Source organism: Pezoporus wallicus, unplaced genomic scaffold (genome assembly GCF_028554395.1).
Source record: "Pezoporus wallicus isolate ANWC-B61680 ecotype Strahan unplaced genomic scaffold, APGP_CSIRO_Pwel_v1 scaffold_2696, whole genome shotgun sequence".
Classification (NCBI taxonomy): domain Eukaryota; kingdom Metazoa; phylum Chordata; class Aves; order Psittaciformes; family Psittacidae; genus Pezoporus; species Pezoporus wallicus.
In genome coordinates this window covers 2,299,391-2,324,687 of record NW_026637439.1, presented here as the reverse complement: position 1 = coordinate 2,324,687, position 25,297 = coordinate 2,299,391, and the positions used below count along the sequence as shown (strand labels likewise).

At 39.9% G+C, this 25,297-nt stretch overlaps 1 protein-coding gene across 7 annotated transcripts in view; it reads left to right on the top strand.

The window, feature by feature from the left end:
• MAST4 (microtubule associated serine/threonine kinase family member 4) overlaps positions 1-25,297 on the top strand; it is a 272,976-nt gene that overhangs the window by 195,076 nt on the left and 52,603 nt on the right. For all 7 annotated transcript variants that reach the window (XM_057405475.1, XM_057405474.1, XM_057405476.1 and 4 more), the window contains 6 exons: positions 673-761; positions 10,161-10,230; positions 13,965-14,043; positions 17,882-18,039; positions 23,104-23,179; positions 24,577-24,786. In XM_057405475.1, the coding sequence (XP_057261458.1) occupies positions 673-761; positions 10,161-10,230; positions 13,965-14,043; positions 17,882-18,039; positions 23,104-23,179; positions 24,577-24,786 (682 nt within the window). The remainder of the gene's footprint in view (positions 1-672; positions 762-10,160; positions 10,231-13,964; positions 14,044-17,881; positions 18,040-23,103; positions 23,180-24,576; positions 24,787-25,297) is intronic.

Sequence of the window (25,297 nt, the reverse complement as noted above, 5' to 3'; positions counted from 1 at the left end):
AATATCTTGTTTCCCATATTTAATAGATGTTAGTTTACTGTTTATCTCGCCTAATGATCTTCTGATATGGGAAATTTCTTCGCAGATGAAAAATGTATGAGTAAAAAAATGCATTCGTCTTCTTAGGCATCATCTGTTCCATTGACAGAAGGCACAGATGTGACATTTATCTCAATAATTAGATTTATAATTATTGTATCATTCTCAGATTGATAATTCATTGGTCTTCATGGCATGTGATTTGGAGCGCTACAGGTCATGCAACAGAAATAGGCTTAATCATTGAATGGTGAACCTAAACTTGAGACTGGTTTTCACATTATGCTTATATGTTTTTATGTATTACAAAAAGTGTATGGCAGATAAACTAACTGCAGGCAGGGAAGAACATTTGTAGATCACTGGAGGCGAATGCTGGTCTGTGGACAGAACAGCAAATGTGGAAGCCTGAAAAATATCTGTGGTGCCTTTTGTCTGGAAGCTGCTGTCTTTGCCATTATCTAGTGTGATTGTAGACTTCCTGGACATGCCTGTGAAAACAACAGTAGCTCTGATTTTTAGTAGGAGACTGGGAAATGAGGGAACAAAGAAGCAGAATCTCAGAACGTGCATATGCCGTACATGCTGTATTTTTTATGCTAATGTCTTCTTTCCTCTCTTTTTTGTTCACAGTTGTAGAACAAGCAACAGGAAGAGTTTGATGGGCAATGGCCAGTCTCCAGCTCTGCCTCGACCTCACTCACCACTCTCAGCTCATGCAGGTGATTTTTGTATCTATGCTACTACTACTATTAAGTTCTTAAAATATTTACATAAGGAAAGGAAAAAAGACAAATTCCCTATCCCACTACTCTTCTTTCCACTGTTTGTAAAATCAAAAAGTTGCATATCATTTCATCCAAGTATCTGTTTTGTTTAGATCCATAAATCCTATGTTATGGTGAGAAGCAGTCCAGAAATACCTAACATGGATCATGTAGCTATTTTTTATTTCCCTGTCTTGAATTCCGACATGATGCATTTTCTCCCCCTTTCCCCTTGCCTTCTCTTTCTGGCACTAGTTCAAAGTGTGGCCCTTAGTGTGACAAAGATGTAGAGTAGCTTACACACATGGTAAAGGTGTGGAGTTGGTGAGTAGGGTATTGCATTCTACTCCTAGTGCTTTTGCTCTCTAGGGTTTGTGGTGTTAGGCACACTGCTGGAAATTTGTGTGCTTCACTTTATATGGCAGTAAATCGATGATAATTATGTTTTGTTTCTGAAATACCTGAAGCACTTAAAGATTGAATGAAAGTCCATAAATAAATATTTTCTTGATAACGATTGTCTTAATTTTAAAAAGGAACATTTTTAGCATATCAAACCCCGTTTTCTCAAATGCTTATTGTCTCTTTTTGGTTTTTTGGGCATTGGCTTGTAGCCACACACCGAAGTGAAAGCCACGCACGGAAGTGAAAGCCACACACCAATACTTGTGTAGGCAATGGCACTGAATGCTTTGGAGAACTTTTGTCAGATGGATGCTAAAAGAAAAGGTGCAGAGCTGAAGTTGAATTTTTGAAGTGGAGGGCAAGTTTATTAAGGCATCTTCAGTTTTCTTGTAGAAGCAATAGTATTAGAGAAAATATAGTGGTGATTTTCACTCTGAGCAGCAGGCTGTCACAATCAGAAATCCAGGCAACATGGAGATTTGTGAAGAGTTCAAGGCAGCACAGCATTTAAAACGAACAAAGAAAAATATGGTGCAGACTATTTTAAAACTGAGAATTAAATGTAGTATTGCTTGGGATCCCTCTCAAATACAGGAACTGCGGTTTGGCGCAGGGAATCTGTGGTCACCATAGAGAGAGGCTTTAGTTGTGCTGTTCTGACCGATGAAAGCAGTATGCAATGCTTGCTGTGAGAGCTAGTGTGTCTGCTGCAATGAGTGACTACACCACCTATTTGGAAACTCATGGCTTAGACACACAATGCCTAGAAGGCTTCAGAAGTATGGAGTGACCAGCACATGTTACCTGGGACCTGAATAATGCCAAAGAGTTCCTGTCTGGCAGTGGACTCATACTTCTAGCAAGTTGCATGACCTTTTTGTGTCTTTCTCAGGCCATAAAATGGGAATAATATTGCTGATTTCACAGCCGTTACCAAGTAGCTCTGGAGGTAAAAAAGTGATAGTATAAAGATTAAGAGGTTAAGTGTAAGCTGTTCTTTCCCTTAAACTCAGCAGTATGCGCAGTGTATTCAAAAACCTGTTGTGGAGATTTGGCAGCTTCTCCAGTTACCCAGGATACTGTAGGTTCTCTTAATGCTGATGTGTTCTCCCAAGGTATGTGTGCCAAACATTTCAGTAGCACTAGGAAGTCTCATACATGTGATGAAAATTTGCATGTGTATGGCTGTCTCTCTTAGTAGCTTGCCTCTAAGTATAATTAATTACAGTAAATATTCACACAGTTATTGGCTCCTAGCTCAGCTGGTCAGTTTGCCTAGACTAGTCCCCTGAAGAGGCAATTTAAAGTTAAAGCATGTTCAGAGTCACCCTTAACAGCCTTTCTGTTTTGTCTAGTGATCAATTAGATACTGCCTGGAATTTGGCAGGCAAAAATTTATTCTTTTTTTTTAATTTGTATTTTGAATAACTTAAAGGCTAACATGCTTTTGTGAATCAGAAGAGGTTTCTTTTTGGCCATCTTCCCGATTGCATGAAGTGGAAAATGAAGGACATAGCTTGCTGTGGTCTGAGTAATTCTAATAGAAGAATGGATAAATTATGCATGACCCTGGTTGCTCATGCATTTTTAGAAGCATTTTGTCTTCTGGTTTCATACTGTTAAAGCTTTTCTGCCAGAAATGTTTCTCTTAGGTTCCTGTATCCCACACTGTACTCCCTAATGTCAGGGTACTTTGGCCATCTTACCAGAGATAGTAGGTTCTTATCCCTTTCTTATAGGCTATTCAAGCTAAAGAGAATGAAGATTCTCAGACTTTTCAAAATCCACTCAGGATCAATTTCTATTAATTATCATCATGATAATCCTCAGTGTTATCCTGGGCCTAGTCCTAGTATGATTTTATGTGTAATATTACATAATGCCTAGTATGAGAGTAAGTCATAGTAAGGTTATTGGCATTGCTTGGGAATTCAGTGCCTCAGAGGTATCTGAAGTCAGTATTTTCATCCTTCATGAGGATATCCTAGGATCTACAACTGGCCTTTGCCCTTCTGTGTTAATCCATTGCTTGTTGGGAGAAAAAGGAAAATACGTACTTGGTTACCTTTGCTTGAGTCTCATACCTGAATGAGATTTATGGCGACCACTAGTTTAAGTTACCTGTTGGGTGGGTTTTTTTCCCCCCAGTACTTCACATCTCTGAGGGCAAAAAAGTGGTAATGCATTGTCTGTGTCAATTGAAGCAAGATACATGAAGGCATGTTATGAATCTCAAGGTGGAGCTCTCTTAGTCAGAGGCTGCATTAGCACTCATGCCAATAACTGTGGCTTTGCTCAAGAATGTTTCCATCTTTGATATCTGCAGACAATGATTTAGAGGCCTGGTTGCACCCTTGGGAGCAATGTGTCATTACTTCAGACCTTCTCAGGAGCTCAGGCTGCTGCTAGGTGGTCATAACAATCTGGATTAGAGTTAGACAAAACATTGGGTGTGAGGAGTCTTGCTCTATTTTAGAAGAAAAGCTTGAACATAACATAGTTTTTTGAGGTGCATTTTATACCCTTATTTTCCTTTGTAGTCCTGTTTTTCTCCCAGATGCAGTCTGCACTGAAGACACTAGCTGTTCTGTAGTTTAAATAGACATGCTTTGAGAAGGACCAGTGGCCCAAATTCACGGTGATGATAATTGCCCCATATGAGAAAGTCATACAGAGGTCTCAGGCAAATTTCTCCCTCCTCCCTAGTTTTCATTGTTTGGTCTGGAGGTGACACAGGATCATTCCTACACAGGTGTCTGTTGTTAATCTGTACAGATGCAAGCTAAACTGGACAAACACAGAATACTTACGTAAAGTTTTTTTGTTAGCCTTACCATCTCTGTCATTCTCACATTCATACGGTAGCATGGGAAGGAGAGACAGGTGAGACAGCACCACACTGATAAAGTAAGTATATTTTAGGGGCACAAATAGTGCGCAGGTAGCACCTGACAAAGAAGGGGTAGGTTCATTTGTAAGCAGCAGTGGATGTGAGAGCTCATGGGCTAGAGAAAAGTTATTAGAGTAATAAGTAATCCAAGGCTTGGGAGCATACAAATAAGTATAAGATCTGAGACTGAGAGTTGAAATGGGGATAGGAGAAAGACAGTGTATACAGTAGGTACTATATATCTCTGCTGTATACTTTAATTACTAATACATGTATTGCCCTTTTTCTCTGTGCAGGACCTGCAGAGATAATTTGTGTTGGTGGAAAATCAGATTTTAGTTTGCGTGTGAAGTCTCCCACTATGCCTTACACGTAAAGATGTGAAAGAATGTAAAGATGACAAAGAATAATATTAGCTTTAACTAAATAAAGTCTTTCTTTTGTAATGAAAATAAACTAATCTATACTACGTTATTTCTTTGGGTTCAAACCTTCAACATTTTTAGTGAGTGTCTTAAGTTAGTTGTTTGGACATCATTTGCCTTTAGTATCTGAGCTGAAAACCTGCTGAAAGATCCTTTTAATTTTTGCATGAACTGTGGGTACATTCAGGATTGTGGGAAGCAAGGAATTGCAGCATCAGCTTGGACAACATCTGGTGTCCTGGTCATTAATGGACTTTTCCAGCTGACTGGCTTCTGTTGTTTAGGTAGGTCCTCTGCGCCACCCAGCCTGCAAATTGAATGAATTATAATCTCGGCAGGTTAGGGCATTCAGGTTTCCCCACCTCCTTAGTCACAGGAGCTTGTTCCTGTGGGTCATGCCAACCCCTAATGATTAATAGTCACATGTGGTGCTGTTTAATTGTGTCTGCTGAAGGAACAAGATTGAGCTGTTAGGAGCGATGCTGTCTTATTTGTCCGTATTTTAATAAATGTTTCATGTGGTGCCTCTAAGACAACAGGTACTAGAACAAGAATTGCAAGTTAAGTAGGAAATTGTTTAAAGGGAAGAAGACAGGGGTTGTGCTAGAATGAGAAATACCATAAAGAGAGAGCAGAAGACTATCAGTAGAGTCCTCAGGTGTTGGGTTTGTGGCCAAACTTTGTAATTCTTCTCATAAGTGACATTGGCATGAGATTACTGTAGCCGATGAAAATTTGGAAGACAAAGTATGAAACAGCATTCAGAAACTGTGCGGAAGTGACTGAATGATCTTGAGGACGGAAATAAAAAGATACGAATTTACGTAGCAGCATGAGTCGTCTTGTACTGGAGGATCAGTAACAGAAATGTCTACGGGACTTAACTATTGTAAGGAATTTAGGGAAGGACTTGACTGCATTTTTTTGATCAGATGATGTTTTCAAGGATCAGTCTAGTGTAGCTTTGGAAATCAAAACTCTGAAGATGTATAAGAAGGAAGTAATTTTCAATTGAATTTGGAAGATTTTGTCCCACCATACACTATCCTAATTAGGTTTCATCTGGAATACTGTATGCTTTTATGGTCATACGTGTTCAGATGGGATGACGAAGGAGAAAGGCTGGTAAGATAGAATGTGAGAGCATTTTTTGTTGTACTGAAAGACTATTTGCTTGCCTTTGCAACAAGAAGACTGAAAAGCCTGTATTGTCATTTGAATCAGTCAGAGGTATTTTCTTCATGGAACAGGAAAAGAAACGTGCTGGACATACATACCAGAACATGAGTGTTCCTGAAGAAATGTTCACCAATTATGGTATGACCGTTTGTGTTGGATTCAATAAATTTATGAATAGGGCTGAATGATTCAATTGCCTAAAGCAGAATTTAAGGCCAAGGAAGTCTTAACCTATGCCTGTAAGCCTTTTTCTAGGATGTTTTAGGCCTGCCTAGACCTTTCTAAGCAGATACTGTTAGAGTACTGACTGCTAATATTCTGATCTCCCCTCATTAGGGCTTACTGCTTGCAACGATTATTTTGTTTGAAAAACATACTTTAGCTAGCTACATTGAAGTGTAGTAATGAAGAAAGCTGTTCACCATGTATTTCTGTTTGTTTGGCTCTGAATCACACTGGAGGCATTTGTATGTGTGCATCACATTTAGAGTTAGTATCCCTGGATTTTTAACTGTAGTTTAAAAATTCTGTAGGTTTTGTCCAAGATAGGCAAAAATGAGTACTGACTTACTACCGTGTATTTGAAGCAGAGAAGGATCCCTCTCATATGCAGCCTCTGTGCTGTTTTGCTTTAGTTACAGTCTGGGTTGACTGGAATTTGGGGAAAGGAGGACTAGCTTTCTAAATGAATGAAGCCTTAGAAATTAATTTCACCTCTCATGGTGAAATATGGGAGTGTTGAAAGCTAAAGATTAAAGCAGGCTTCTGAATATTGTTTTCTTAAAGAAAAAAAGATAATTACAGGAAGGAAAATAATACGATATTTAAATTATTCTGAGTGTTGCCACATGTAGAATAACAGAAATGGTTTTGCTAAAATAAGAGATTACTTAGTCTTGCTTTTGGGTAAAATAAAACTGTTACAGCAATTTCAGAGCATTTTTTACTAGTTCAGGGCAGGAGAGGAAATTGTAAGTGGTAAGTTACAAGCAGATAAAACTGTCTTCTAAATTAAATCCAATTAAAACATAGCACTGACAGTATTTTAAGTAGTGGTCAGAACATGCAAAGCATCCTGGTAAATGGATTTAAGGAATGTGCGAACCTTCTTTGCTGTAGTGGGCGAAGTTGTTTGCTGGTGTGAAGCATAATTAATCCAGGTTTTGAGCTCCTCACCTGTGAGTGGATCTCAGTGGAAAGCACCGACAGAACTGTTCAAAGTGATTCTGTTACCCAGCTGTGTGTTCTGATGGCTGGCAGCATTTGTTATTGTATGGAAGTCAGACCTTTTAACTGTTTATGGATAGTTCCTTGTGTATTTTTCATTTAGCAGCATGGGTTCACCATGAACTAAATTGACACAGCAGAACGTATGACCCATTGTTACATTGTATTACTGTGGTGTTGATGTACTATGATTCATTTTAAAAGACTTTCAAATAATGACTTAATTAATCAGACTGGTTTTGTCTTTGACCCATTAGGAATTTTGAATTAACAATTATTAATCTGTTATTCCCTCAGTACTAACAAAGTCATTGTATGTGAAACTATTTTGTAAGTAGACATTAACAGTACACAGTGACTGTGACATGCCTTTTTAAAAGATATAAAATATCTTACCTCTGTGGCAAAGGCACAGGACTTGTTGACCTTACATACAAAGCAATCACAATTGAAATGGTCTCCATTCAGTTTTCTTAACAATAGCTGTTTGCAAAATGAGCTACCCTGTCTGATGTCATGAGGTGGAGAATTGTTTTGGTATGTTGATTGCCTGTTCATTGTGTCTCCCAGAGGATGTTGGAAGTCATTACTTACCTAATGTTACTTTACCAGGTCAGAAACATTGACAGTTATCTCAGCAGCATAGAGATAACCTAGGACTAAAACACAACAGCCAGCAGATCCCAAATAACAGTGGGATTTGACTAATAAGCAAGCACTGCACATATGGGCAGAGAATTAACTGGCTCTGGTTTTTGTTTGAAAGTCTCCCAGGTATTGACTTGCAGATGGGTAGATGGATGCTGTGGTGGATGAAGGTCATGTATAGGACTGTGTTTCTAACCTGTCTTGCTTTTCTGGAACACTGTACCTTAGAACCATAATAGCACTAGCTGTTTCTACAGTCATTTAGGGTTTGGATTTCCTTTCTCTGTTTCCAGTCTTGAGTTCTTGGACTTCTAGATAAACCCATGGGATTTAGTATCCAGGCATTATATATATATGGCTTTAACAGTTCTGTTATTTTAAAAGCTCATTTGGAAATACTGCTTGCAAATTGATTTTCCTAATAACAGGATCTGATGCTCTTCCGGAGTAAGACTTTGACTTCTTCAGGTTTTGCCTGCAAGGAAGTGATCTGTGTTGATTCTAGTCAGGTAGTTTGCACGATTGTGTTTCCTCAAAACCACTGCAATAGCTATAAAATTGCTGCATTCTCCCATCATGATGTTTTGCTTGTATGTGAAGTTTGCACATATGTTCTAACTGATGGACAGTTAGTCATGTTCTTGATTTCTGTTAAATATGTGTATATATCCATATATAACTTTAAAATTGCTATCAGAGGAAAGGAGTTTGTTTACAAACCTCCATATTCTGGTTTGTCATATTATTTCCTGTCAGAAGCTATTTACATCTCACCGCGTTAAGCCTAATTCCTGTCTTTTTGCCAGAGTTTAAGGTAGATAAGAGGGAAAGAAGAAAAGCTAAGTCTGTGACACACAGCTGGTTTGTTGTTTTTTTTTTCTAGTGCAGCAGCTAAAGTTTGTGACCATGTTTTATCTGCACAGTGTTACATTTTTTTATTTTTTTAATAATTTTTTTTAGCTTATCTTTTGTAAATAAGATGTGGTAGCAGAAAAAGAAATCCAGTTAGCTGTTAAATTAAACAAACTGTTGCTCTCAGTAATTTGGTGTTTGCAGCTAATGCAGGGCAAGAATAAATTGTGTGGGTCCCCAAATAAAGATGCACATGTGTGGTTTCAAATTCTCTCTGCTTCTCCCCCCTTCACCTCCCCAAGCCATCTTAAAATTCTTGAGCCCCTCAGAAGTGCTGAAGGGTAATGAAGAAGCCGGGGTCTTGAGGAGGAGGAGGAGGGCATGTCAGAAGAACATAGTTCAGCCATGATAAACGGGCAAAAAGGAATTGGGAGGTACTGGCCATCGAGACTGGAATCCTTGTCTCTTGGCGCCATAAGAAGAGCAGCTGCAAAGATGTGATTTAAGTACAGCTCAAAAAGCATCCTGCATCAGCTTCTAGTCAAAAAAAATGTGGTGGGGTTGGTATTCTCTGCATTCTCTATCTAATGGCTCTGTGATTATGCTTTCTTGGGTAGACTCAATGGGATCTGTTAAGGCCATCGCTATTATAAATGCGATGATAATTCAAAAATTTGAGCAGAAATCGAGACCACTTGACAGTCTGTTAAGGACTCTGTTGTACTGGCATTTTCACATGTACTTAGCAATTTTCAAACATTAAATGTTTCTAACTGGGTACATAAGAGCTTTGTTTATCTGTTGCTTAATGTTATAAAATGCCACAACAAATACATTTCTTCTAACATATTGTTGTTTCAGTGTGTTCCCTGTTTAAGGAAAGACTGAGTTTTAGCTGTATGTCAGTGCTACTTTAAACTGAATCCTTTTAGCTTTTGGTGTTTTGTTTTGGTTTTCCTAGGGGGTCATCTTTATTCCTTTTTCAGATGTGTCTCCTCTAGTTGTAGGTGCTGAGGGGCAGAGGTGGCAAGAGCAGCTCTCAGCAGCTGTCTTCTTTTTGCACTCGTGCTGGTCAGCAGGAGGTCGGGCGCTTTAATATGAAGAAGTAACAGACCCTTAAGTTGCAACCTGTACGCAATGTGCAGTTGCTTCGTCTCATCACAGTCGGTGGTCGTGTTTCCATGCCGAGGTCTAACAGAACAAAAGGGGAAAAAAAATCAGTGTGTTTTGTTTGCTTGTTTTGGAGCTAAGAAAAAACAAGTAATGAAAAAATCACAATAAAGCTCAGGTGGAAATGCTGCAGAGACTTTGTGTAAGGGCTGACTCGCACTGATCATGATTTTTCTATCTTTCAAATGTTTTGTGTGATGTAAAAGAACCTTGTTTCTTTCAAGCTAATATGCGGTGTTTTTCTTAAGCTTCAATTCTCAAATAAATTTTATCATTCTTGAAGAGCTAAATATGAGTTACGAAAATCCAGTAACTAAAAACCAAATACAAATGAAATGCTAGTAAAATAAGATTGAGAATTTATTTTCTCAGAAACTGTGAGAGAAGACATTCTGAAATCAGTTTCTAACATGCCTGGATATGTTTGGATTAGTATGTCTGAATGGTTTTTAGCATTTAAGTTTTTTCTTCTTTCTTTGGCTTGATTTTCTTTTTTTTTTCTTTTTTTTCTTTTTTCTTCCCGCTTTATGATTATTTCTCTGTGTATCCCCCCAACAGGAAACAGCCCTCAAGATAGCCCTAGGAATTTCTCTCCCAGTGCCTCAGCCCACTTTTCTTTTGCACGAAGGTAAGAGATGGTTTGTAGTATGCAGCATGTATTTTGCATGGAGGAAATGGTATTGGACACAGACATTAAAAGATGATTGCAAATACATCTGTCTATCACTTAGGATGACAAGTGTTCTCTCACTTATATAAACTTTACTCAACCTCAGCTGCAATGAAGTTATAGTGGATGATTGATACAATGCAATGGTACCTTTTTGAATAAAACACCAGAAAAAAAAAAATAATGACGTAATTGTAGTGGATCCAGTTTAGACACTATCTCCTCATACTGGGAAGATTCTAACCTACCCCCACCCCCCCACCCCCGAATTTTTTTTTTTTTCTTAACAGTGTAACTGCATTACATATAAGAGCACTTTTATAGAGATCCCAGTTCAGGGTCTAATTTTACTGGCAGCAGCTGGTATGCTCACCATACTTTTAGTACCTGACCTTGACCTGTTCCACAATCTGTACTACAGGCAGCTCTTCATAAGAGTGTTGTGAGGGATTAATTGATGCTAGTAGAATTTTTGAAGATCTAAAGTGTATTTGAAGTGATCTATGAAGTAAATTATTACTAAATGAACCGTAACTGGAGTTGATAGCATGCCATTGAGGACTGCCTGTTCGTGCCATTGGGGTTCTCTATCATGTAACACCTTGTCAGCCTACCTCAGATTGTATCTTCGTTAACTAAGCCTGGGAGGGTAGGCAGTTTGCATTTTGACCCAAGAGTATATGTGGAAAAAATGAAATTAAAATGCTTTGGCTTTCTTTGTCATTAGTGCCAGGCATGTAACTGTTGCATTTTCAGTGGGAGTGGTCTGTTCAATAAAAGTATCACACACAGGCTCTCAAAAGTAAGTGCAGGGAGATGGTTTAACTCCTTTTAAATGCTGCAAAGGAAAGAAAACTTTACTTGTGTAATCCTTTTATCTGAATCTAATTCATCTGTGACAGTAGATCTTGTCAATCTTTATAATAGCATGTGATGTAACTTCTTTAATCAACACCTTAGAATATTTCTTTTGAATCTACTTCTTTCTGATAACATCTTTAGAAAAAGGCAAGCTATCTCTTCATAGATTACGTTTGTTTGTGAGCACATTTTTAGAAAGATTTATTAAATACAGAAATAGCTTATAATGGAAAAAACAGATGTGAAAGACCAAACATTACTTGGAAGTACAGTAGGCAGGAAATAGTCTTCCTTTCCCACAAGTAATCAACAAAAAGTTTAAATCATTATGTTTTTGCAAACCTTAAAATTCAGGAGGAAAAAGTTAATTTCTTTACCAGTGTATCTTTTGGATTTTGACCACTTTTAGAGCCTGTAATGCTTGATGACATTTAGTTTTAAAATGGCATTAATGTAAAAATTCCTCATGAATTTGGTATGTGTGTTGTGGCTGTCTTCATATAACCTGTCATAGGATTCATCTTAGTAATAAAATGACCTGTGGGTAGTCAGAGCAGTTTTCAGACTTCTGACTTTATGCCTTTTCTGTTATATTTTGTAGATTTAATGACAGTGCAGGTGAAGGGAAGAACAGTGTGTGTGTGTGATAGAGCAGGTTGAAGAAACATGGTGTCACATGTGTATGGATATTCCTTTTCCATCCACTGCCCCCCACTCAGTGAGGATACCAAAAACCTGGGAAGGTGTGAGGAAAGGAAGGAAAGGCAAAGGAAATGGCTTGGAAGCCTCATGTGGGAAAGAAGGGCTTCCCAGAACAGTTGTTTCTCATCTGCTGTTGGTTGCACCAGGCAGCAGAGGCAGGAAACGGAGGCACAGCAGGTAGGTGGCCCTCTGCCAGTGGCTGGAGACAGCCTTCCCCAGGCCCCTCGACAGCAAGCAGGAGTGTCAGCTTCCTGTGTCCACATCTGGCAAGGTGATCAATACCTAGAAATAGCCTGTGCCTCTGGAGCCACCACTTAGGCCTCTTCTGCTGGTGTGTATACATCCAGCATCTGCAAGTCCATGGGTAGGTCATGGATCATGCTTTCTAGAGCTGCTGCAAAGTGGGTAGGACCACATGGTAGGGCAGGGATAAGTAGTATATGAGGGGGAAAATGCTGCAGGGGCTTGCTACTACCCTTTTTTCCTTCTTCCATTATGGATGCCTCTTATTCTCCCATCTTTGCTTCCCAGGTAACTTACCATGTTATCCCCTCCCTATCCTTGATGGTCCTTCTGTGTGAGAATCGCTGTGTGATGCAGGAATGTGTTCAATATGAGTTACTCTGGAAGGAAGTACTTTATATCACAGCTGCAGAATATATGGGTCTCACGTGTGTTTAAATACCTTCCAAGTTCTTGTTCTTTCAACTCTGAATGCATTTAGCCTGCACAACTGAGTCAAAATGAAAACTCCTTTTGGACTTGTTCATTCATCTGGAGCTAGCTCATGCATACCTGTGGGAAGGAGAGAAGGGCGGAAACTCAATGAATTAAAAACAAAATTACAGAGAAGGAAGTTTTTTTCTGTAGTTCAGTCCTTGATACAGCCAGCACTCCCTCTAGCACATGTTCTTGTATTTTAACTAATTATGTACTGTCAGGGTTTTTTTCCTCACTCTGTAGCTCCAGAGACTTGAGCTGTAGCTTGTGGATGGATATATGGGAGTAGGAAATAAAGTATTAAAATAGAGAAAACCAAGGTTTTTTTTTAGGCAGTTAGCTTTGACAGGTAAGTGAGCTGCATCAAGAGGTTTAAGATTTCTTACTTGGCGTGACTTCAGTTTCTCCTTTATGGAATTAAACTTTTTATGTAAATCAGACTTGAGAGATGATCTTTGTACTGACTGTAAAACACAGCTTTAATTCTCGTGTTTTCCTTTCCCCCACTATCATACTGTTTGTTAATAAGAGCTTGTCCTATCTTGTTATTTATGTATTATTTTGCCTTTTTTTTTTTTAACATACTTGATACAATTGTACTCCAGTCACGGGCACCGAAGTGACAGGTAAATGGTAAATGTTACCCCTTCAAAAACCTAAACACGATTCCCATGGTTATTTGATTTGTCACCCTGAATGTTCAAGTTCCGTGTTGTTCACCTCAAGTGGTGAAGAACAGAAATTGAATTTGGTCATGATTTATTTTCTTCTTCTTTTTTTCTTTTTTGGTTTTTTTTTTTTTTTTTTAGTTCTGAGTGAGCTTAATTTTTGCTGCAAAATTATTTTTTTCCTGATTTACGTACCTAACTTCTAACAAGTTTGCTTTTACCTCATTATTCTTTGCAGTTATTTGACATTACCCTACTAGCTTGATGGTATCCTGTACTGATGTCACTTAAGCACTGCCCTGTGTTTCAAGCAGGCTGTGGTGGTTATTCTGTGTTTCAGAGTGTTGTGGTTTGCTTTTGTTCAGAAGTTTTTAATTTGCTTCTCATTAATTTTCATTTGATGGACCTGATTGTTGCAAACACTCTTTGTGGTCCATTTGTGTGTTTAGTGAGACACTGATTCTGTGGAGCTGTTCTCTGTGTCCATTTCTGTGTGTTCAGTGAGATGCAGATTCTGTGGAGCTGTTCATCCACTTTCTGGTTGTTTCATCTCATAGATCTTTAACTAAAAAAAAAAGTGTAAGCCCAGGTCATGCTTGCTGAGTGTTTATTGTGGTGCTCTGTGAAAACCCTGTTTCTATGATGTCTTTGGAATGTAGTTTTACACAGTAATACTTCCATAGATGTTTCTTGTGTTAGGATACTTCAGCGTTCATTTGACTGACCTTGTTCTCACAACAGGACTGATGGACGCCGCTGGTCTTTGGCTTCTCTCCCTTCTTCTGGCTATGGTACAAATACACCGAGCTCAGCTGTTTCTGTAAGTATCCACTTTGTGTGCTGATACATTTCTAATACATGCCATATCATCTCAAATGTAGCTTGCTTCTCTTAGGAGAAGTCAGTGTGGGTTTTGTTGCTGTGGGTGTACTTTCAAGTAGTATGGGATACAAAACTGCTTCACTTCCCTGCAATACAAGAAAAATTTAGGCAATGTGTGATTTTGTTAGAGATTTTCTGTCAGTGAGTAGTGTTCAACTGCCCCCTCTTGATCTGTGGGGCAGTAGGAAGGGAGACCTACTGCCTTTTTTTAACCATGTGGTAGTTAGATAACCAAGTTTCAAGTGAGGCTGCCTTGATAAGTCCCTCTCTGGGGAGGGACTCTTCATTAGGGACTGTAGTGATAGGACAAGAGGTAACGGGTTAAAACTTAAACAGGGGAAGTTTAGATTGGATATAAGGAGGAAATTCTTTACTGTTAGGGTGATGAGGCACTGGAATAGATTGCCCAGTTGTGAATGGTCCATCCCTGGCAGTGATCAAGGCCAGGTTGGACGAGGCCTTGGGTGACATGCTTTAGTGTGAGGTGTCCCTGCCCATGGCAGGGGGCTTGGAACTAGATGATCTTAAGGTCCTTTCCAACCCTAATGATTCTATGATTCTATGATAAGAAAGAGGAATCTCTGTATGACATGATTCATCTATCCTAGGTCAGACTGCTCTGTTAAGATGGCATGAATCATGCATTTGCCTTTTTTCTTTGGCAATAATGAGATCTTAGTCCATGATAACAGGTTAGATATTTAGCATTTCAGATAGCTATAATTAGAATAGAATAATCTTTGGGACATATAATTGGATAAATGTAACTCTTGGTATTTTTTGCATGTTAGAGTAATCCTTTTGATGTGATGCTGTATCAGCCTCCCTGCCAGGCATGTGCTATCTGACTCATGATGTGCACCATTGCAGTGCATCAGATTCTGCTTCAATGCTTAGGAGCTAGGCAGTGGGAGTAGTACACATTCGTCCTTCTACACAGTACTGACTCATGTCACAACGTGGAACCTAGCTGTCTGTTGTGATAATCACACAAGAAGGACAGGGAAAGTAACGCTGTGGAGAAAGCCTGCTTTGGAAATAGTAAATAGTTGGCATTTTGGCAGTTACATTACATCTTCTGTGGTAAAGGGCTTGGTCCCTGTAGATCCAACTATAACTCTTCAAAAATTGTTTTGTATCTTTAGCTTTGTTTTTTTACCTTTTATGGTAAAAATGGTTTATGTTTTTCTTTTTTACCTTTTATACATTTTACCGGACACCTGATACCTGATTTTTTGTAAATGTTTCTTTTACAGTTTAAGTAAACTTTCTCTTTCCCTAGGTGTGTTGTTTCTTTTGTGAAATAGTTGAGTTCTGTATCTTACATATTGAGATCTGACCATTTTATGTTATAATCAACCCTTAATTTATTTTTGTCCAGAAAACCTTCTAGAGAGTTAATTCAATTTCTGCTTCCAACCAGGTTTAAGTATTTCATGGATCTTAAGAACTGTTCCTCAACCACACTGATTTTTGGCCTCTGCTTTCCTTCCTGTGTAGATCTTACTTTTTTCAAACAAATTGCTTGGTTTCACATTAATTCCCTAACCACTTTCCGTAGTGCATTTTTGTACACTTCGCATTGGAACTAAACTTAATATGCTGTGCTCTTCACTTAGAATATATTGACGTAAAGAAGTTTATGTGAGATAAGAAGCAATTGCTGTAGCAACCCCATCATTGTTGCAAGAAACATGTTTGTGCTAGAAAGGAAATTAAAAGCTGTGTCAGAAACATATCAAGACACAGTTTTAATTTTCAGTCTGTACTCGTGCATTTTCTTCAACATCTTCAATTTTAAAATGGTAATTCTAGTTCATATACTTCATTCTTACTTAAGTTTACTATCTAGTGTATGTGTCCTGGAATGTGGAGCAGTTTTACATTGTTTTTAAATTTCTTATGAAAAAATACAGCACTGTCATTTATGGACTTAGATACCTTAACTTCATAATAGACAGTTGTTGAGTTCTCCCTTGATATTTTGTGACTAGACCAGATTTTATAAATATTAAAGTAGATGTCTTCCCCAGCATCAAACAAACAGCTTCTGACTTGTTGAAAGAAATCTGTTTTTCCAATAAATAAGTTTGAATTTTGTTGAAGAAACCACCAATAGGGAATTTATACCATGCATTTCTTATGGTTAGTTTGTTGCGAGGTTTTTTCACATCACCACACTCCCCTTTGCCAGGAATCCTCTACTGCTGATGAGCCGTGCAAGAGCACTAGGACAGCCTCTGAATTTTAAACCTAGCCACTATTTCTTTGCTTCTTAGAGGTGTTTTTCACTTTCTTTTGTACGATATACATGGAAAAAAAAAGAAAATGAAGACAGGAAGTGTGCCCACATAACTGTTTTCATGTACTTTTTCAGAATCAAAAGTACATGGTTCAAAAGTACATGATGAAGCAGCTAGCAGTGTGCAACCTCTTCCTCCACATTCTTAGAAATACTTACAGGTAATGAGGGACAACTTCACACACTATAGCCTAAGTGTACATACAGAACAATTCCTTTTCAGTGCTGGATAAGTAAGGTTCATGTTAATCCATAGATATATCAACTGGAGATCAGAAACAGGTTTTGCACATCACAGTACAGCACAACTTTAATCTTTAAAAGCAACTGAAAGTCAAAGCAATGGCAGAAGGGTCTGAGGTAATCATGATTATGCTCAGTGGTTCACTGTTTATTGTTAGCCTGTGGGGTTTAGTGTTTTTATAATATTGGAAGTGGAGAGATTGATGGAATTCCCAATTTAGTGGAAGTGCATGGGTTTGGATGTCGTGTGCAAGTACCACTTATACCAGTTTTCACAACAATGTTGTAGTCAAATGAAAATACCTCCTGCTAAGATTATTCATTTGAAAAGAAACTCTTGGTTGTGTTCCATTAAAGTTGGATCACATCTTGCCAGTTATGAGATGCATTTAGGATGATTTTGTGTCTTCTAGGAGAGCAAGCCTATAAAAATTATAAAATGAGAAAATACTCAGTTGCATATTTTTACCAGTAGATTATATTCTTGGAAGCTTCTTTGAATAGGGAAGTAGGGTTAGGAGATGAGGAAAGAGACTTTGGGGTTGCATTATCTGGTGTTGGCTGCAAATTTGCCTTTATGTGTTAGAAGAACAATTTGGATTGCCATGATGCATTCTGGTTGTGCAAATTAGAAGCATGTTAAATCTTAAGTAATTTTTGTAGCAGCTGTTACAGAATGCCAGTAGTTCTTTCACTTCACTTTGAATGCATAGAGTGTTACAAGAAAATAGCATATGAATTTTGTCAGCAGCAACTGAAATTACATTTAGTTTTATTTTTTAAAGCATCAATAATGTCTTAAATATGGATAACGAAGTACTTCCAGTATGTAACTGACAGTTTGTGTTGTGTCAGTAAGTTATATTCTACAGTTATCATGCTTATTCTGTCCTATTCAAATAATTAATTTTCAGCAGACCCATTTTACCTATTATGTATTTGCATGTGTACTGACATTAGATGTCATATAAACTTAGAGGAAATTAAGGTTTTTGAAATGCAGTGGCTCTTTCTTTTGGGACTGAAGTAGTTTGTTTATACTTACTCTATATTTAGCTGTTCAAGTTGAGACTAATTATTTATTTTCTTCTTTAAATTGGTAGTCAGGCATAGGAAACAGTCCCTGTAATTTTTAAATTGAAAGGCTTTATTCATAAGCACTGAATATGGTCTTAAAAATGCTTTTTTTCTCCAATAGAAGCTTATGTTCTGTTCTGTTCTGCTCTTCTAGTCATCCTGCTCATCTCAAGAGAAGCTACACCAGTTACCATACCAACCGACACCTGATGAACTACATTTTCTGTCTAAACATTTCTGTACCACTGAGACTGTTGGCAGTGATAACAGGTGCAGGACCACTGCAATGCGCCCACGGTCCCGAAGTCTCAGGTGGGTTTGTCTACCTGGAAATAAGGGTTGGATCTAAATTAATGTATTCTGGAGCATCATAGTGTTTCACATTGGGGATGTTCACTGTTTTTTAAATTGCTAAAGTATAATAGAGGAAGTATGCATCTGAGGCTGAATTATGAGTAGTTCTTTGAGATTCTTGCTTCTGGATTTAATCATGGCTTTACTCCAGTGGTTGTAAACCACTTAATGTTGTAAATTAGGTCTTAATAGAAGGCAGCTAACCCTCGTGAACTCTTAATGAGCTTGTCATTACTGATCTTACAGTAGCACTGGTTCTCTTCCAGAGTTCAAACTGTTCACAGAATAAAGTCTTTCTTTGCAAAACAAGTTCAAAATGTATTATACCCTGGAACTATGTAGAAAGAAATGTCATAAAGAACACCTACCCTCTCCTGAGTGGTTTTGCCTGTGGATGTCCATAACAGAGTGTCCCTGTCAGTTAAAGGACATGGTGACATCTTGACATGGTGATATCTTCAGCTTTCGTTTTTGTCTTTTTAGAAAGCCAAAAGCCAGTTACAGAATCATAGACTTCCCTTCATTTGGGTTGGAAGGGATGTGAAAGATCATCTCGTTCTAGCCCCCTTGCCACGGGCAGGGACACCTTCCACTAGACCAGGTTGATCAAAGCCCTGTTGAGCCTGGCCTTGAACACTTACAGGGATGGGGCATTCAGAACTCCTCCAGTCAACCTGTTCCAGTGCCTCACCACCCTCACAGTAAAGAATTTCTTCTTAATACCTAAATTAAATCTACCCTCTTTCAGCTTAAAGCCATTCCCCCTCGTCCTGAGTGGGGGAATTTAAAAAGCTCAACTCTTTAAGCCTGTCTTCATAGGAGAGGTTCTCCAGCCCTCTGAGCATCGCTGTGGCCTCCTCACTTGCTCCAGCAGCTCCACATCCTTCTTATGCTGGGGGCTCCAGAGCTAAACACAGCTGGTGGCATCTCATGAGAGTGGAGTAGAGGGAGAGAATCAACTCCCTCAGCCTACTGGTCATGCTCTTTTTGGTGCAATCCAGCACGTGGTTGGCTTTCTGGGCTGCAAGCGCACACTGCTAGGTCATGTTGAGGTTCTTATCGAACAGCACTCCCAAGTCCTTCTCCTCAGGGCTGATCTCAGTCTAGTCTCTGCCCAACCTGTAGCTGTGCCTGGGATTGCGCAGTCCCAGGTATAGCACCTTGCTCTTGGCCTTCCTGACATTGGCATTGGCAACCTCTCAAGTGTGTCTAGGCCCCTCTGGATGGCATCCCTTCCCTCCCAACATATCAACTGAACCACACAGCTTGGTGTTATCAGCAGACTTGCCGATGGTGCACTCAGTACCACTGCCCGTGTCACCGACAAAGATGTTGAACAGTAGTGCCAGTCCCAGTACTGACCCCTGAGGGGAACCACTTGTCACCGGTCTCCAGCTGGACATCGAGCTGCTGACCACAACTCTTTGCGTGCAGCCATTCAGCCAGTTCCTTATACAACACATGGTCCATCTGTCAAATCCATGTCTCTCCAGTTTAGAGACAGGGATGTCATATGGGGCAGCATCAAATGCCTTGCACAAGTCCAGGTAGATGACATCTGTTGCTCTTCCCTTATTCACCAACACTGTAACCCTGGCCCCCAGATTTGTCAGGCATGAATTACTCTTAGTGAAGCTGTGTTGACTGCCACCAATCACCTCCCTATTTTCCATGTGCAGTAGTACAGTTTCCAGGAGGATCAAGTCCATGATCTTGCCAGGCACCCAAGTGAGACTGACTAGCCTGTTGTTCCCTGGGTTTTCCTTTTTTCCTTTTTATAAGTGGGGATTATGTTTCCCCTTTTCCAGTCAGTGGGAATTTCACTGGACTGCCACAACTTCTCAGAGATGATGGACTGTGACTGAGCCACTTCACCGCCAGTTCCCTCAGGACCCCTGGATACCTGTTTTCAGTTCCCATGGACTTGTGCACCTTCAGGTTCCTTAGATGTTCTCAGGCTTGAGAACATCTACCACAGGCAGTTCTTCATTCTCCCAGTTCCCATCTTCTCCTTCTGCTGGAAGCATGACTGGAGTTCTTGCAAGTGAAGCCTGGGGCAAAAAAGTCGTTGAATACCTCAGCCTTCTCCATATTCTGGGTGACCAGGTTTCTCATTCCCTTCCAGAGGAGGGCCCACATTTTCCCTCATCTTCTTTTTATCACTGGCTTACCTATGGGAGCTTTTCTTGTTGCCCTCAACATTCCTGACCAGATTATTTTGTCAGGGCCTTAGCTTTCCTAACCTGATCCCTGGCTGCTTGGGCAATTTATATATATACCTCTAAGACTATCTGCTTACACACCCTCTTCAGGCTTTCTTTCTGTGTTTGAATTTGTCCAGGAGCTCTTTTTCATCCACACAGGCCTCCTGCTGTTTTTGCCTTATTTCCTCTTTGTTGGGATGCATCACCACTGAGCTTGCAGGAGGTGATCCTTGAGTACTAACCAGCTTGCTTGGCCCCCTCTTTCCTCCAGGGCTTCATCCCATGGTACCCCACCAAGCAGGTTCCTAAAGAGGCCAAAGTCCACACTCTTGAGGTCCAGGGTAGTGAGTTTGCTGCAAACCCTCCTCGCTGCTCTCAGGATCTTGAGCCCCACTATTTCATGGTCACTGCAGCCAAGGCTTCCCTCCAGCTTCACATTCCCCACCATGTTGGTGAGAAGAAGGTCCAGCACAGTCTCCTTCCTCACAGCTTCCTCTGTCACTTGGAGAAGGAAATTATCATCAACGCATTCCAGGAACTGCCTGGATTGCTTATGCCCTGCTATGTTGTCCCTCCAATAGATGTTGGGGTGGTTGAAGTCCCCCGTGAGAGCCAGGGTTTGTGAATGTGAGGCTGCACCTATCTGTCTATAGAGGGACTCATTCACTCAGTCTTCCTGGTTAGGCAGCCTGTAGCGGACTGCACTGCAAAGTTCCCTGTCCCTGCCCTCCCTTTAATCCTGACCTATAAGCTCTTGGTCAGCTTCTCATCCATTTCCAATTGGAGCTCTGCACACTCCAGCTGGTCATTAGCATAGAAGATGGCACCCTTTTGTCATATCCTCAACCTGTCCTTCCTAAAGAGCCTGTATCCTTCCATTCCAGAACTCCACAGGAACCATCCCACTGTGTCTCCATGATGCTAATAAGCCCTGCAGGCGTGTGAACATTTCCAGCTCCCCTTGTTAGTCCCCATGCTGCATGCATTGGCATAGAGGCATTTAAGTTGGGCTGTCTATGAAGATGACATATTGTCTGGAGTGGCAAGAATTCTTTTATGCTGCTCTTCAGGTGCCCTCCTGCTGATATGCTATCGCTTTCCAGGCTCTGGGCATCTCTTTGCTGGCACTGACATCAAACTGGTAGGAGGCGCCTAGATTGAGGGTCCCCTGCCCTGGCCACTTGGGTTTTTTTGCTCATGCAAGAAACCCCTATGTACACATTATGATAAAGTCACTCCTAGAGGACAGAATCCCCTTTATGGGTTTTCTTACCTGTTGCTCGTCTTTTAGGCCAGACTGAATGGGCTAGTGTCACCAATCGGAAAATCAGATAGAAATTTTTCAAAGGCAATTATAATGGACAGAGAGGGTCGTGATTGCAGAAAGCAGTTTCCTAGGTTAGCTAAGGCCATGGGTACCTTATATGGACTGTTTTCCTGCAAGTCTCATGCTTTTCTTAGAGGCACAGTGCCCCAGCATGGATGGAACTCATGCATATGTTTGGCATTAATTGTAGGAAGTTGCTGCCTTTATCTGCTAGTCAGATTGAAAATTGATAGTTTTGATTTAAAAAAAAACAAACAACAAAGAAACAACAGTAAAACCCCATAACAAACAAAACAACAAGCTCATTCTTAACATTTTCACTTGCAGCTAACAGTTCTTGTTCAGTTATTGCTATTTTGATTGCATGTAACCTTCAAAGAGGCAGGTGTAGCCATAATTAACAGTTAAATATCTCTGTTGCCCTTCTGAGAAAGAGGTGATTCATAGATTCATAGAATAGTTGGGGTTGGAAAGGACCTTAAGATCATCGAGTTCCAACCCCCCTGCCATGGGCAGGGACACCTCACACTAAACCATGTCGCCCAAGACTCCATCCAACCTGGCCTTGATCACTGCCAGGGATGGAGCATTCACAACTTCCTTGGGGAACCCATTACAGCGCCTCACCACACTCACAGTAAAGAATGTTGTCGGGGGTTCAGCAGTAGCAGTCATTTTTCCCCTTCTTGGTAGCTGGTGCAGTGCAGTGTTTTGACTTTCGGCCTGGGAACAGAGCTGATAGCGATGTTTTGGTTTGGACAAGGACTTTGTGAGCCTCATGCTCTGCCAGGGAGGAGGGGAAGCCGGGAGGAAGCAGGGACAGGACACCTGACCCAAACTGACCAAAGAGGTATTCCATACCACAGCACGTCATGCCCAGGATGTAACTGGGAGTTAGCCGGAAGGGCTGGGGGACTGCAGGATTGGAGGAGGTATCGATCGGTGCTTGGTCGGGCTGGGGGGGGCAAGTTATCGGTTGGCTGGTGGTGAGATGTTGTATTCTCTTCCCTTGTTATTTCCTTTATCATTATTATCATTGGTGGTAGCAGTAGTGATTTGTGTTATACCTTAGTTACTAAACTGTTCTTATCTCAACCCGTGGGAGTTGCATTCTTTTCAGTTCTCCTCTCCGTCCCTCCGGGAGCAGGGGGAGGGCAAGAAAGATGGGGAAGTGAGCGAACGAATTACCTGACTGGGTTTAAACCACGACAAGCGTTCACAATTGTTGCAAAACTACCTATATCCTGAAGGGTAGTTACAAACGAAGAGCATAGTTAGCAGTTAGATGTCAAGCATTAAATATAACATTAAATAACCTTTAAGGCCTAATCAGAAATAGCAGAAATGAACCAAATGTACCATATCAGAGGATGCACTTTTCCTGTGAAGCCTATGTTGACTTTTTGTTGCAAATAAACTGTACAAAAATATAGTAACTAATTTTAGCTCATGCTGAGAGAAGTTTAAAGGACGAATTTGCTTTGCTTGCAGCCCTGGACGTTCTCCTGCCTGCTGTGACAATGAAATAATTATGATGAACCATGTCTACAAAGAAAGGTTCCCAAAGGTAATGAATTATATTTAAGATACCTATTATCTAAATTGATAGGCTACATAGGTTTTAAGTAAGTGGTGGGGGTTTATTTTATGAGAACTAATGATCCAACACAGTAATGGTTTTCATAAACCATCACTAAACTCTTACTACAAAGATAAAATCACAATAAAGAAAATCACTGCTGAGAACTGGACAGTTTGGCAAAGCTGCTGAACTGTTTTTGAAATGAATCATGCTGGTAATATATTCTGCTGATTGGCAACTGATGGTACATTTGATTTATATAGGTGGTGTGTACTTGGGGCAAATGTTTACTGAATTAGTAAATGAGAAATGGTTTCTGTTGAGAAGTCTTGTGTAGCATCTGCTGGTACACCTGAAAATTCCTTTCTTTAAGTGACATTAATTCTTTTTCCCAAATACTCATTCTATAGTTAATTTAACTGTGAAGGTCACTACACAGGTGTGGAAGTCTGAGGTACCAAATGGGGACGTGTTGCTGTCATGTCCAGAGGTCTGAGGGTCTGAGACACAAATGAGTGTGTAGCTCAGAGCACTGTGGTATTGGTTGCTTCTAGGATTTTGATGATCCCTGGAACATAAAATACGGTAAAGCTGATACTGTTACAAAAAGTGTGTAAATTCTTCATAGATACATGAACAGAGATTTGTCAGAATTTGCAGAGCAATTGAGCAGCAATTTCAATGTGGAATGATCCACCCATTTCACTGTTTTAGATATGAACTAAGAGGTGTGTGAGATTACTTTTTAATAATACAGCTACCTTTAAATTTTTTAAGCATCTGCAGTTTTGTGAAAACCAGAAAGCTGGTTTAGTAAAACAGACATACTTAGCAACCTGCAGTCATATCTGACAGGACCAGTAAGTCTGTGGTGCTTTTAATCAGTCAGTGTTCATTCAGACTCTGCCCAGTGAAATATTCATGTGGTCTAACCTGCCTGAAAGGAGGCAAGATATTCTGGATATTCTGTAGTATATGCAGTTTTAGCAGAACAGAGTAGAACCCTGTGAGTTCTCTCCCCCCCCCCCTTTTTATTTTGGACTTAAAAGTTTTATAATCATGGGTGTTCTCTTTAGTGATCATCACAAGATTAGCTAATCAGCACAGTTAATCAGCAGTGGCAGATAGAGGGGAGGATTTGCATAGCAGAACAGTAAGGCTGTTGCTTTTCTGAACTGGTAATGTGGGGAAATGTCATCTGTCACTTTGCCTTTCTGTTGGCTTACTTTTTTGCTTCAGTCATTCCATGCATTCCAACTTGGTAACTTTGCATGCATTCCAGCATGGTAACGTCTTAGACAGTAGAGAAACGTCATAGAATGTAAGCGCTGATTTATGTAAAGCTGGCTGATTTAATGCATCATATATCTATTTGTCTACAGGCCACAGCTCAGATGGAAGAGAGGCTTCATGACATTATAACAAATCACTCTCCAGAGAATGTCCTTCCCCTGGCAGATGGAGTGCTCAGTTTTACCCACCATCAGATCACAGAACTGGCTCGAGATTGTTTGGATAAGTCTCACCAAGGCCTCATCACGTCACGATACTTCCTTGAATTACAGCAGAAATTAGACAAATTGCTTCAGGAGGTATGAGCTGTGAGAATATTGTTGTGTTTGCTTGAAAAATCATTTAAATCTGTTAGCCTAAGAGGAGTTGTCTTGAAGTAATCATGACTGTTCACTCAAATTATTGTTGAAGTAGTATTCATAGCAGTTTTGTTCTATGTTAGGACCACTGCAGAGACCATATGGTACTCTAGTGTACTAGTCTGGAATAGATGGGTTGTAGAGATTACAGAAACAACAGCATTTTGTCATTCAGTGCAAGTTACAGATTGCTTACAGAAGTGTGTACATAAGCCCGAAATGAGAAGGCTTGCTATTCCATTTACAGTGGATAAATGAGGAAACATACACTTCCCACTTTATCAACACTACTAATTGGCTGCTGTGTCGAGAAAGCAACCTTTAGCTTTCCCTTTGCTAGAGCTTATTTAATGATTTAAATATTTATAATAATCCTTTCATAATTAAATTGCTTATTAACAGACATAATGTAATTTCTGAAGTATAGAAACTTCCATAATCGACTAAATGA